This window comes from Alligator sinensis, unplaced genomic scaffold, assembly GCF_000455745.1.
Source record: "Alligator sinensis unplaced genomic scaffold, ASM45574v1 scaffold392_1, whole genome shotgun sequence".
NCBI lineage: Eukaryota > Metazoa > Chordata > Crocodylia > Alligatoridae > Alligator > Alligator sinensis.
This window is the reverse complement of record NW_005841898.1, coordinates 2040904-2055095: the sequence shown is the minus strand read 5'-3', so window position 1 is coordinate 2055095 and position 14192 is coordinate 2040904. Positions and strand designations below refer to the sequence as shown.

Here is a 14192-nt window from a genome sequence, read left to right as displayed (position 1 = left end):
AGGATGAGAACAAGCCCATGACGGTATTTCCCTTTTGCACAGTGATTCAGTGGTTCCATCATTCACCCAGAATACAGGAGCTGTGGTTCAGTTTCCTTCTCTACTTGAGGGATTCAAAACCATACCTTCCACGTCTCAGGAGAGCACCCTAATCACCTGGTTACAGGCTTTTCTGGTGGGGCAGGGGAGCGGAAGGGGAGAACATTCTCACTACCTTCTGTGAAGGCTGTTTCAGTGGGTAGAATAAATGAAGTCCCATTAGTTCATTAGTCATTCAATTTAGACGCTCACCTGAGGGGAACTTCCTGGGTACATGTACCTTCTCCGACTTCAGAGTTATTGTAGAAAATAACTGTAGTTATTTAACTTCAGAGTTATTGTAGAAAATACCAAAATAACCATTGGAGCTAGGTGAGGAAGTCAAAATTCTTTCTCCCTCGTGCATGGACTTAGCTGCCACTAGTGATAGGTAGGACTAGAGCAGAAGTTTTGAAGACGGCAGGTTTGGACTTCAGAGATCGCATTCTTTACTTTCTTGGAACTTAGATGACCAAAAAATGTAATGTAGGTGATCAAATCTGGACACACAGATGACCAGAAAAAGAACAGAATGCCACCTTAGATACCTGTATGGCCAGGGTGCCCATATGGAGCACTAGTCTTATGGTTAATTTTCCCCATGTACTTAAACCTTTATCCTCATTATTGTTGGATTAATTCTCATGAACATGAAGAGGAGAACAGCTATGGTAGTTTGCAAGTCAGATGATTAATTCCAAACACCAACTTAACCCCTTATGAAACTTGCTATTTTCTACCCTGTTCCAGCTGACTTGTTTTATTTTATATTGCCTCAACTAAGAAACAAGTTGGTGTAGCTACCTTAAATAACTCCCTCCCTAAGCAACTGGTGAAGAATTACTGACGTAAATATGAGTAAAATGTTTGAAGTCAGGGTTGTTATAATTTTCTTTATTTTTTCTTGCATTTCAAGCATCCTTTTTTTTTAACTAGCAAGCTATAATGAGATAATTGTTTAATTGGAGTCCAATTACACAAATTACGTACAAGTGTGACACATTTTGTACTCAAAGGGGAGGTGTGGTGGGGAGAAACAGTCACTTTTCAGAAATGATTCAATCCTGCTCCTTAACTGACTGGCAGATTGAAGTCTCTGAGTTTTGGGTCTCAAAATCTACTCAAACCATTTCAGTCACTTTCCCCTATGTAAGCCAGAGCTCTCCCTTCGTGTAGATTTCAAATGAAATCTTTTGTGAAGGCTTAATTATTCCCTCTCCCCCTGCTCCCTCCTTGTAGCTTAGTGCCTTGTAAAACTTGCTTACTGGGTTAATGGTTTTAATTCTATATTTTCTAGGAAAATTGCTACAGAATGGCATGAAAATGACTCTCCTTCCCTCATGCCACCTTAAGAAAATGATAGACTTATAAAATGAAATCCCCTATGCTGCTGGGAAATTGGGCAGTTTCTTATTGAGTCAAAGAAAACTTGGCACAGATGTGACCCACTTGCTGGCATATGAGCCTACTAACAAATGTACATTGATATGGAAGACACGTATCGAGATGGGATCTCAGATGGAGAACTGTGGGTTATTCCATTATGTTAAGACATAGTGAAAATGTATCCATGGTGTAACTACATGTGTGGCAATGGAATAAAGCCACAGATGAATCTAACCTGTTGCATTTGAGCAAAATGGCAACTATGCTAATTATACAATTTCTTATTGGTAAGACAAAAAGGAAAGTGAAAGACTGTCCTCGAAGTTTTGAATTTGGAGTTGTATGCTGTGTTCAGTTCTCCACATAACGTCTTTCAAAATATCTATAGGTACTGAAAATGTTTTGTACTTATTTGGTATGAAACTCCAACAGGGGCACCGTTCTTAGAGAATTTACTATTCATAACTTACTTGACCCTTGCTTTGAAAAATATTTTTGAGGAGTAAGATAAAGACACAGCATTTTTCACAAAATTGACTCCTGTGGGACTGGCAGAATGGTTGTTTATGAACCTGACAAAGAGCCAAAGCCAAAGCATACTCCATTCTTCATCTTTTAAAAAGATATGTTATCTTCTCACAAAGCAAGCAGATCTACTAAATTTCTATCTTGACTGGAATGTTTTTATCCTTTAAACACAGGGCATTTTTAATGAAATAACTAACATTATTTAACTTATTTTTGATCCCTGTCTCACTTAGTAACCATACTGAACTAGAGATTGATAACCTAAACATGCCAATGTAAATTAATGTTTTCTTTTCAGTTACTACATATTATAAGTTCATTAGTACAAATAATTACTATTTTTTGACTGCACTCTATGAGAGGTAAAGATTTTGTATTCATTTGTGCCTGGAAAGCTCCCAACACGCTGCGAGTTCTACCACAATCTAAATAAATAATAATAATAATTACATCATCACATCATCTATCCTCACGGAGCTGCATTGTCCTGGTGTACACCTGGTGACTGCTATTGTTGTGTTTAACATTGTGCCCTTTTGTACAATTGTTGAAAATTGTGTTCAGCACAGCAATATTTAACAGAGTAGACAAGGCCTTTTTATAAGGAGGGCAAAACACTGTGGATGGAAAAAGATCCCGTAAATACAAGACTTCTTTGTACCTCATCTCTTTGGCTTTGCCTTGAGTAAATTTAAAGGCATATATATTATTAGAAACAGGTAGCTAAATATTTAACATATTCTAAAATGTATTCTAAAAATAAAGAACTCAGTTTAGTGCATGTTACAATTTCCAGACTGGATTTTTTGGTTGAATTGGTAGTCCCACAAAGTCAACAGGGATTAATGAGAGCTTCTGCTTCTCATGGGAACTGTGCCACTGACTTTAGTTGGACTATGACTTTACTCTTAAAACACATTAACTAGAACATGTGAGTTGACACATACTAACATGCCTGTTTATGTTATGCAAGATTTACAATCCCTGGGACACAAACTGTCTCCTTTGATATGTATTTGTATGGTGTCCAGTGCAATAGGTTTTTGATATCTGATTAGGAACTATATTAATAGAAATAATAATAATTTCTGAAAAACATTTGGTTGAAAATCTTATATCTTTATTTTACAAAAGGTTTCATTGCAAACCTCACATTATAAAAGAAAAGCAACAGCCCTGCTAAGCTAGGTTCACTGAAAACTGTTCTAGAAGCAGTGATCTCTAGAGTGATAAAAGGAGAAATAAGCCACAAAGTAATTCCTCAAAAAATGTATAATAACTTTGTGGCTGGTTCCTACCATGCCTTTAACTGCATGTGTGATCAGCTGAGCCCCTGTGGCTGGGAGCCCCATCAGCTGACCCCAGCTCTCATGGGGGTGCGTGGTGTGTTCTTGTGACTGGGAGCCTTCAGTTGATCTAGATCAGTTGATGGGGCTCATGGCTGCTCAAACTCATGGTGCACCCCAGAGCTGGGAGCTCCATCAGCTGAGGGAACTCCCAGCTATTGGACTTTGCTATTTGCTGGTGCAGGGGGAGCCCAAGATCATGATCTGGGCTATTCCTACACTGGCAATAAGACGTGACAGAATCTGACGCATGATCCCACAATCACACTTCCTGCTGTGCATGTGTAGCGTGGCAGGAAGTGTGATTGTTGGGTTGCACATCAGATCTCATCACACCTTTAGCTGCACATCTGAACCATAGTTTTGTTTTTCCTTCAAACTTGTGCTGTATAATATCATCTTTGCATTAACTTTTTAAACCATGTAATAATGGTTCTGGGTCAGAAATAACATAGGATTTCATTTAACCCTTTTTAAATAAACAAAGTATGCACAACAAGGGTTAATTAATGCACGAGAATACTGATTCTTTAATTTTCTGCCTTTACATGCCTGTGTTGACTTTTATTTTTTTAAATTAAGTTGTAAAAAGTTGAAAAACACATTGCTATGGGTAAATAAGGGGGATTTTCAAAGTAATTACTGAGAATTAGACTGGGAGCTTTATTTAAACATACTGTGATCAAGACCAAGTTCACTGATGCATATCACAATCAAAAGGAAGAAATATGCTAAAAAATAAAATAACCAATTCAACGAAGAATGACAAAAATCCAGTGGAATTCACATAATTTCCTCTTTTTTCCTTTTCTTGGCTGAACAGATTTTCATGTATTCCCATGTTGGTCCTTTGCATGATGAGAACAAGATTTAACAAACTAAAAGTGGAGGGTGGGAGTAAAGCGAGTTTTAAGGTATGCTACAGTATGTCATTAAGACCTCAGGAATGTATTAATATATATTTTTGACTGAATATAGTATTCTTGTCTTGGAAGACAGAAATAATTTTCCCAGACAACACTGCCTTTTTGTCTTGTACATCTCAAGCTGCTCGATGCAGAAACTTGCCTTTACATTTTTGTAACAATTTTGCACAGTGAATATTAAAAATATGTATGTTTCACTACATGTTTTGTAAATATAAGTAAGTCCCTTGAGAGGGACACTGTCAACTGGAAATCTAGTTGATTAAAAAAAAAAATGAGTAAAAGGTAGTTTCATGAGAACACCTGCTCCTAATATTTACTACCAACTTTTGTGGCTTTGTAGTTACATTTTCCTACTTAAAAAATAAACAAATAAACCAAAACCTAAATTTATTTTTCTCTATCCCATTCTTTGTACAAAAGATGCACACAACATACTGTAACTGACAAAGTACCTTATTATGTGGTGGAAAGAGGGAAAATTATACACTAATCAGTGTCAAATCCACAGTTAACCAACAGGAAACAATGTTCCCACTAATCTGTATTAGTATCCTTAAACGTTAGTCCTGATATAAGTATATGAAACACATTTTGATTAAAAGTGTGATTTTTTTTCCCACGTTGATGAGCTTTCATTTAAACAAACTACAAATTAACGTTCAGTGGAGATTTTTCTTAAATTGAAGTGAAAAGATATTACTCATGATGCGAGTAGTAAGAAAGACTCCGTCTAGAACCTCACAAGTAATCAAAATTATTTGGTAAAAGTTAAATATTTCAACCTTTAACAGCTCATTTTACTAGTAACTATTCTGTTAGATCTATGGTCAGAGACCTGTAAATGAGGGAGTACTGTGTCTTACCGGGAGTTTGAAAATTAAGGCGTCGCAATTCCACAGGATCTGTGGGATGATGAGAAGGAATTTCTTTGTTGTTGGGTATGCTGCTTTTTCTAGAATCAGATTCAGCCCTCTTCCTGCACAGACAAAGCAAACACAAGCACACATAAGATTTAGCTGTTGACTATACAAGTATGTGCACCTGACCTAGTTGATTATTTGGTTTCTAAAATGTTATTTGACACTACATTTTTCTAAGAATATTCATGATCCAGTACAGAAGATACAACAATTATCTGTGTTATGGTGGTTAAGGCAGCTAGTTTGCAGTGGTAAGAAAAAAATTAAACCTGAAAATGTCTGGATGAAAATAGCTGCATTCTGCAATAGCCTGGGCACACCTACACATGCTTCTAGGGTGCTGTTGTTACTGCACCATCATTTAGTACTTTAGTACTCCAAAAGGAAGTACTAAACGATGGCACAGTAACAGCCCGTACTGCACTGTGCTGGTGGTGCATGGTTATTTTTAGCTACTACGTTGTTGTAGCAAAGCGTTATACCAAGAGAGCATGTTGCTACAGCGATGTAGCGGTGGCATCACAGTTTTTCCCCACAGACGCTACATCACCATAGCGCATTGTCACATGTAGACATGCTCCCTGTTCCTCTACATCATTCTTCATCCTTGGAACCATACGAGACAAAGCTTTGGCTGGGATGATCAAGTTGGGGATGGTCCTGCTTTGAGTAGGGGGTTGGACTAGATGATCTCCTGAGGTCTCTTCCAACCCTAATTTTTTATGATTCTATGATTCAAGGCACCAGAATAATTAACTGTTATGGATATAAGTGTGAAACAGAAGAAAATCCACGCTGCCTCTGCTTTAAAAGTTAGCTACCCACTAATATTATTAAACATATTTGTTTAAAACTTCTTGATGTCAATTAAATAAAAAATACCATGTAATGGTGCTATCTCTGCTCTATTTTTTAATATACAGAGATCTGTACTGCTTTATAATGAATATTTTTTATTCATGACGCCCTTTCAATGTTGCAGAGAACAGGCTAAATTCTGGATAAGGGATGGGAAATCATAAAATGGTTAAAAAGATACCAGAAGAAACACAGCAGATGGGGAAAAAATAGAGGCTCATTTAACCTTGACCTGGTTCTGACCAATAGGACTGAAATAGTTCAAATGAGGAGAAGGTCAAAAACCTGGAAGGAAGTTGGTATGACAGAAGTCTTGACTTTAAAGAAAACCAGGTATGAGAACAATAAGTAAAGGATGCTCTATTTCAATGAACTCTGGGAAACAGGAGGCAAGGTCCGATGTAAATATAAATTAAAACAGAAAAATGAGTCCATGAAGTATGGCAGTTCCTAAAGCACATAATACTGGAGGCTCAACATCAAATTATTCTAATACAGAGGAAAGATGATAACTTCAAGAGCTACATGTGACTATACAAGAAGCTTTTTAGTTATTAAAAAATCAAAGGAGACACATGCAGGAATGGAGGGATGGTCAAATCACCAAGAAAGTGCATAGAGATATAGCCCTAACAAAAAGGGACAAAAATCAGGAAAGCAAAGGTAAAAAAATGAGTTACAGCTGTTGAGATGTTAAAGACAACAAGAAGGGAGTCTACAGATATATCTGATGAAAAAGACAGATCAGGAAAACTGTCAATCTCATGCTCAACAGAGACAGTGAACTATTAACAGAAGATGCAAAGAAGGCAGAGCTGCCCTCAATATCTGTTTTACTTCAGTCAATGTACAAGCACACAGACACCAAATGCTGTGACCATACAACTATCACAATTAATATATAAAAAGGATGCAATGTAGATCCTGCTAAGCAAAGTGTCTTAGAGCCACTGTTAATAATATTTGCAAATGTATGGACGACAGGCGAGGCCCATAACTATGAAAAGGGTTAACGTGACACTCATCTTTAAAAGGGGAAAAAGGAGGACCCAGAAAATACAGACCAATTCAGCCTGACTTCAATGACTGGGCAGTTATTAGATCAAATTATAGAACAGTTAATTTGCTGATATCCAGAAGATAAAGAAGATCATTAACATCCAGCCAACATTGAGCTGTTCAGCACAAATCTATCACACCAGTTGGATTTCCTTTGAAAATTCCAAGCAGAACAACTTTTCTGGTGGTTCAAAGGATATAATATCCTCACTCCAGTGAGGGTTTTGGCTCAGTCACACTCTCATTATGCCATCCTTATGAATAAGATAAGGAAATGGAGGTAGATACAAAATTAGCTGAATGACCACAAGCAAAGAGCAGTTATTAATGTACTGATGCCGGACTGGTAGCAGTTCTTCAAGCCAGTTTTCACAGGGGTCTGTTCTTGATCAGTACTGTTTAACATTTTTTATCAGTGAAACAGGTCAGTAAAAGAGAGTGTACTAATCAACTTTACAGACCGCATAGGGCTGGAAAAGATTACAAACACTTTGGAGTATAGGATTAAAATTCAAAGGGATGTTAATATAATAGGGAACTAGGCTGTAGATACCAACACTGAATTCAACACAAATTAACTGCCACATGTAAGAAGCAAAAAACAAATTCACAAGTAAAGAATAGAGGCTAACTGGGTCACCAGCAGCACTACTGAGAGCATCTGGGGGTTATGGTAGATTCCAAACTCAATATGAGCCAGCAATATGAAACTGAAAATAGCAAACATAATTTGGGTTTCTTTAACAGAAATGCAGTATGATGTGGGAGGTGAGAGTACTACTCTGCTTGGGGCTAGTTAGGCCTCAGCTGGAGTGCTGTGTGCAGTTCTAGGCTCTAGGTTTTAAGAAAGCTGTACGTGAACTGGTGAGATTTCAAAGAAAAAAGACAAAGAGATTTCAAACGTAACTCATAAGAGAAAAAGTTGCAGGAACAAAGTATATTTAGTTTTGATAAAGGAAACTTAATGGGGTACATGATAGCAGGTTTTAAATATTTGAAAGACTTCTATAAAGAAGATGGAGAAACATTGTTCTCCCTTGCCACATAGGGCTGGACATGGTGACAATGGGTTTATGCCACAAAGTAGATTTAGATAATAGCTCAGAAAAAAGAAATAATAACTTTTTAAGTGTAGGAGCAGTAGGACAATGGAATGAGCTATCTAATGAAGTTACGGGATCTCCTTTATTGGAAGCATTCAAGAAGAGACTGGATAGGAATCTGTTTGGGACTGTTTAAGAACAGCTAATCTATCATCTCTACAGATTAGGCCAAATGATTCCTGATGTCTATGCCAAATGGAAGGCAATATATTGTCAGGAACTTTAATTTCTGCTTAAAACTGTTTTGTTTATTGTACAATTTTGTCAAAATTTTAAAAATCCCCATGCTTTGACACAGGAGTTTTGCACATTTTCCCAAGTAAATCCTCAGTCTGCCATCTCTCTTCAATGATACTACAAATAATTCAGCCTAAAATGTTCAAGAGAAGGATGAAAAGAAAGACCTGAAAACTTCCCCTCATACTTCTGCTTTTGTTTCCCTCAGTTATAAATGGAACAGGTGGTGGCAATTCTAAGATGACTATTCACTCTTGAGCTATTGCTCTGTAAGTTGATCATAGGAAATCACTTAAAAGGATCATGAAAAACTGCTTCCTCTTCCTCCACATTAACCTTAGCCTTTGTCATTTCACAGAACTTGGAAGCCTAATTGAAGCTCCCTCCACAGCAGTGCACTACCTGGCTACTATTTTCACCAGATTTAAAAAGGGTACGTTATTTCTTTTAACATTTAAAAAAAGGCTATTTACTCTTGGTTCTCCCAAAAGTGAGAAACTCATGGAACTGTCTAGACAGGGGGATAATTTGCATTTTTCTACACATACCCCTGCAGTATACATCAAGGAAATATTAAAACTGCTGAAGTATCTTACAATGACAGCTACAAACATTACAGTAAACACAAATAGCTCCAAATGCTAAAATGAGACTTCAGCGTCTAGGGTGCTAACTGAAGAACAATGTAGCACACATATTTGCAAAGAGGCAAGGATTTCTTAGGGTGGTATTTTTTATTGGACCAACTGTATAGATGGGATAGAGCTAGGGTGGCCATCATAGAGGACAGTCCGGTTGTCCTCTGTCCTCTATTGATACGAAACCCGATGCTTTTATGTTGGGTTTCATATCAATAGAGGATAGAGTAGCAGAAAACTGGAATGTCCTCTATGATGGTCATGACAGATAGAGTTAGACAAGCTTTCAAATGCAAGACACTAATGGTCAGATCATATGCATATACTTATCATGGTTATTTTAGCTCTGTGCCTTATTAGATCAAACACTGCTATAATAATGGTGTTAGATTATGTAGGGGTTATGTGATGTGGGGGAAATATCCACTAGGAACTACGATGAGATCATCAACTCATTTTCACATGTGACTTATTATAAGTCAGAATTGAATTGAGGTCTTTGGAGGTCTTTAGAAAGGCTAATGCATTAATCCATTATAATACATAAGTGCCCAATTCATCTTCAGCTCCATTTTTAGACATGAACACCATCTTAAACTTGATTAAAGTATTTTCATAAATTGATTTGTGGTATCTCCTGAAAATGCAACTGAGGAAAACATAAAATATGAAAAAATATTTTTCTCTCATAGTTAAAAGATGGAACACTGGTATAAATGCTCATACTTTTTCAGTACTGCAAACTTTATGAAATATCTAGAGCATAGTAAGGGTCTCTTTATATTTTATATGTCAGTGCCCAAGTTCATTTAGACTGACAGGCATTCTGTTCTAAATCATTATCATGATAAATTGTACTTTTTCCCTTTTTTCCTTTTTGGAGTAAATGGAGGGTGATTGTTCTTCACTTCTCACCTGTCAGGTTTACTGCTCCATTTTAATGCAGCAAAAAGGGGGAAAAAAAGTTAAATGTTAGTTGGCCAATGGCAAGAAGAGTAACCATGACAACAAGAGATGCAAGAAATGGCACTTTACAGTGAGGACTTGTAACTTAAACAAATTAAGAAATGACAGCTCATCAAAACATTTAATGCTTGCTAATCATGGAATAAATGGAGGATACAAAACTGAGTTCAAAGAGAATTGTATGCTGCTGAAGAAAAAAAAAATGCATTAATTCCACATTTCCTTTTAGTAATCACCTACAAAATAACGCCACCATCAATTACATCCCAGAAGGTGGTAGATGCTGGATATGTAATTTGAGTTTTACTAAGTGTACTACAAGCTGGGGAAAACACTTTCATCTACCTGGGTACAGTGACATTTCAATAACAAATCTGAGTGTTTAAATAAAAAAAAAAAGCTAAGCGAATGAGAAATTCCTATAGAGTATCAAAGTATTACTCTAAATTGCAAAAGATCTTATCCTATTCTATACAACTTAGTAATAAAATAGCGTAATTACTTTTTAAAGGTCTCTTGACAAGTAAGGTAATCATAAATCTTTCTACAATAAAGAATTAAACACGTTTATTTGGCTTGAGAAGGAATAGCACACGTTAGAGATCTGTAGTGTATGGCCCATAAAGATGGGCTGAACTGTAAATCTACTTTATTAATTCCCATCAACAAGTCAGGTAGTTGAAACTATTACCACATATGAAAAATATAGTGCCTATCTATCTATCTATCTATCTATCTATCTATCTATCTATCTATCATGATAACATTTGGTGCTATAAAGTTTTTACTGCTAGGTCTCTGGAATGACCATATTACTTACAAGTGGTAATAAAATTTTTATAGTGCCCTTCACCATCACAGATCTTATTTTTTCAATTTTTGATTTTTTTCCAAATGCCCCTCCAGTTTTCTCTTAGAAAACTATTAGTTATCATGGCTTAAAGCATGAGGTCTTTACATAGCTTTAGCTCAGTTCTTACTCAGGCAAAATTTTGTTTTGTTCTAAATGTCTTCGATTAATGTTCTAAACTTCAGAAGAGACTCAACGTCCATTAAAGAAACTCATCCCCTCAAAGACATGCATTTTCCTTTTTTCCCAAGGGCAGAATACCACCCAGAAAAAATACTGGCTCATGCAAAATTCAAAATGACCATATTTACTTATTTGTCCATGTGGATTTTAAGTCAGATAGCTTAATAACTCTTAGGACATAAAACAGGCATCAGAATTTAATATTGGTGATAAGTGGAAATTCCAGTGGGATACATCATGTATTTTCAGCCCTGAGTTCCTTTGTAAGTTTTGCAGGTTTGTAACATTGAATAGTTATTGTTTTCTTCTCCTTCCAAGTCCCATGCAGATCAAAATTCATACCTAGATATGGATATGGAATCCTAATGAATATGGAATCCTAAATTGTAGGGTCAGCCTAGGAAATATATTGTGACTCTCAGGCCCCTGGCAGACTTTACACTTAAGGTGCAATTTGTCTGTTAATCGTGTCTTGAACAGTAACCCAACCACACATGCAGGGATTTAATAGCAACATAAAAATATTATTACACAATAATATTTTTGCGGCTGGTTTCTACTGTGCCTTAAAATGAATGTGTAGCAGAGTTAGAACCACAACTGGTCCCCACCAGGCCAACAATCAGCTGTTTATCAGCTGGCTTTGGGATCACACCAGGGCCAGCTGGAATTCCAATACAACAGATGATCAGCTCTGGGGACTGCACCAGGTCTGGTTGGAACCCCAGTGATGTTCTGATACAGCCAATGATCGGCTGATTGTTGGGCACCTGACTTTCAACTTGCCAGCTGAAACTGATCCCATGTATAGCATGGAAGAGAGACGATTGTTGAATTGGGGATTGGATCCCATTGTGCCTTTAAATGAATGTCTGTCAGCAGCTTCAGAGCATGTCTACATATGGCAGCAGTGTGTTGTAGCTAGGATGGCCCCAAGCATATCTTGTCCATCTGCTCCCATGCCTACACTTCAAACCTGGAAATACCTTTGAAGCCACTCCAGAACTGATCCAGTGTGGCTCTCTCATGACGTCAAGAACTTTGTGAGCAAGGCATGCTTGTAGCTGTCCTTGCCAGGATACTCTAGTCTATCACCATGGTATAAACATGTCCTCAGAATCACAATCTGTTTACTGGTTACCCTTCTGCATTAAAACAGACATAGTTTCCACCAGCTGTATAACAGTGCAAGTGTTGGTTTCATTTTTTGGATTTTAGATATAATCCTGGTTTTGTCTCAAATGTATTTTGATATATAGCTTCTCCTTTGTCTAAATGACACACACACACACACACACACACACACACACACACACATAAAATGCGGGTTTTGTTCTGTTATTCTGCTTGGGGCCCCGAATTTTAAAGGTGTGGAATTTTGTTAAGTATGCTAAAGAAACTTTCCCCCAATGATTCTTCCCCCTTGAATGAGTATTACTGCTACTATGACCACATAACAACTAAGCTTGGTTCCCTTTACTTTTTCATGTCTTTGTGACAAGGTATTTAGCAGAATTCGCACATTCAATGGCATCTGAAGGGACCCAGTTGTAAGTGCTTCTGCTATGGCCTAGCTAGGTTCCCAAACAACTTGAGATTTCATGTTTTTTCTGTGCAAGTACTTGATCAGTCTCAATTATGTAGGATTTCATACTGCAACTATCAGTGTCTCCAGTGACAGAGGGTCCAGTTAAATATTTTCCAGTCCATTTTAAAAGAACCAAGCCTTTTATTTAAACATGGGTGACCTTTCAGATGCACTCTAAAGGCTGCAGAAGAATGCCTGAAACCTTTTGGATTTGACCTATGTTTCTTTTGTATCCTTCAACCAGGGCAGTAATGCCAAACACGGTCCCAGCTTCCTTTGTGTATTTAAATAAGATCATTTCAACAGCTTTCATTCAGTCTGAAACAAAATTTTTCAGTGCGTCATAAACAATAGTGTTAAAGACATACTTTTTGTCTTTGTAGCAAAGAAGTACAAGCTTTACATTAACCAAAGCAACATATGTGCACTACCTCGTGTTATTCCAACTGAGGCACCTCTCCTCAAAAGTCTCATTATAAATCACAGCTGCCTACATTCCCAAATGAAATGATAACTTAACAGTACAGGCAGTCCTCGACTTACAACATTTTGAGTTACAATGTTTTGCACTTATGTTTAGAAACTGACACCCTGTTTCAACTTTACAATGCCAGTTACAACTTACAACGCTTGATCTGATGCAATGCCATGCCAGTGAACAAGTTCACTGCATCGCTCATCTCCCTGGAGAACATCTGTCCAAATTTCCTTGGACACTTTCTTTAAGAAAGCAGACAAAACTCCAGAAAAACCCGCAGCCAAGACTCCTGAGAAGACTCCAGCCAAAAGCCCTTTAAAAAGTCCAGCAAAGTCACCTCAAAGAAGTCCTTCCAAATTAATGTGATTGCTATTTACAATATAAATATATTAATGTAGCTATATTACGCATCTATAATTGATCGAGTACAAAATTCTGGGGTATTTTTGGTGAAAATAGGGTATTTGGGCCTTGGCAATTCCCCATTTATAACATTGTTTCTTATGAGAAAATTGGTTCCGAGTTGCAAGGTTTCGACTTAAGATTCGGTTTTCAGGAACCAATTGTGTCGTAAGTCCGAGGACTGCCTGTACTGTTAATCTCAAGATTAATAGTCTAAGTCTGTTTATAGAAGCTGTCTGTGGACAAACGTCCCACAAAAGAAGTGTCACAACCCAATTAACTTGTGCCCATGCCACTGAGCAAGAGATACCATTCAAATCATCTTCATTTGACTATTAAGGGTTAAAAGACTTCCCTGCCAAGAAATTCCTTGAAACAAAACGCTGGTGGTGTACTACAGATAATTGGTCAGCTGAAATAAAATGCTAGGGGAAACTATATATAATTGGTCAAAGATAAGCGTAAGCTCCTCACACGTAACACACACGTAACAGGTAGAGAAACCTAACCCACTACCTTGTAACTTGAGGAGACAAAGAGCTGCCACCTGCCAAAAATTAAAGATTCCATATAATGGTTCACGATTGGGCATCTCTGTCAAACACCTCTGCCTATAAATAGTTTAACGGTTTCCGCCCAAGTC

At 37.2% G+C, this 14192-nt stretch overlaps 1 protein-coding gene across 25 annotated transcripts in view; it reads right to left on the bottom strand.

The window, feature by feature from the left end:
- The window catches only part of PTPRD (protein tyrosine phosphatase, receptor type D), a 956762-nt gene that overhangs the window by 116996 nt on the left and 825574 nt on the right, over positions 1-14192 (bottom strand). For all 25 annotated transcript variants that reach the window (XM_025197516.1, XM_025197518.1, XM_025197527.1 and 22 more), the window contains one exon: positions 5131-5243. In XM_025197516.1, the coding sequence (XP_025053301.1) occupies positions 5131-5243 (113 nt within the window). The remainder of the gene's footprint in view (positions 1-5130; positions 5244-14192) is intronic.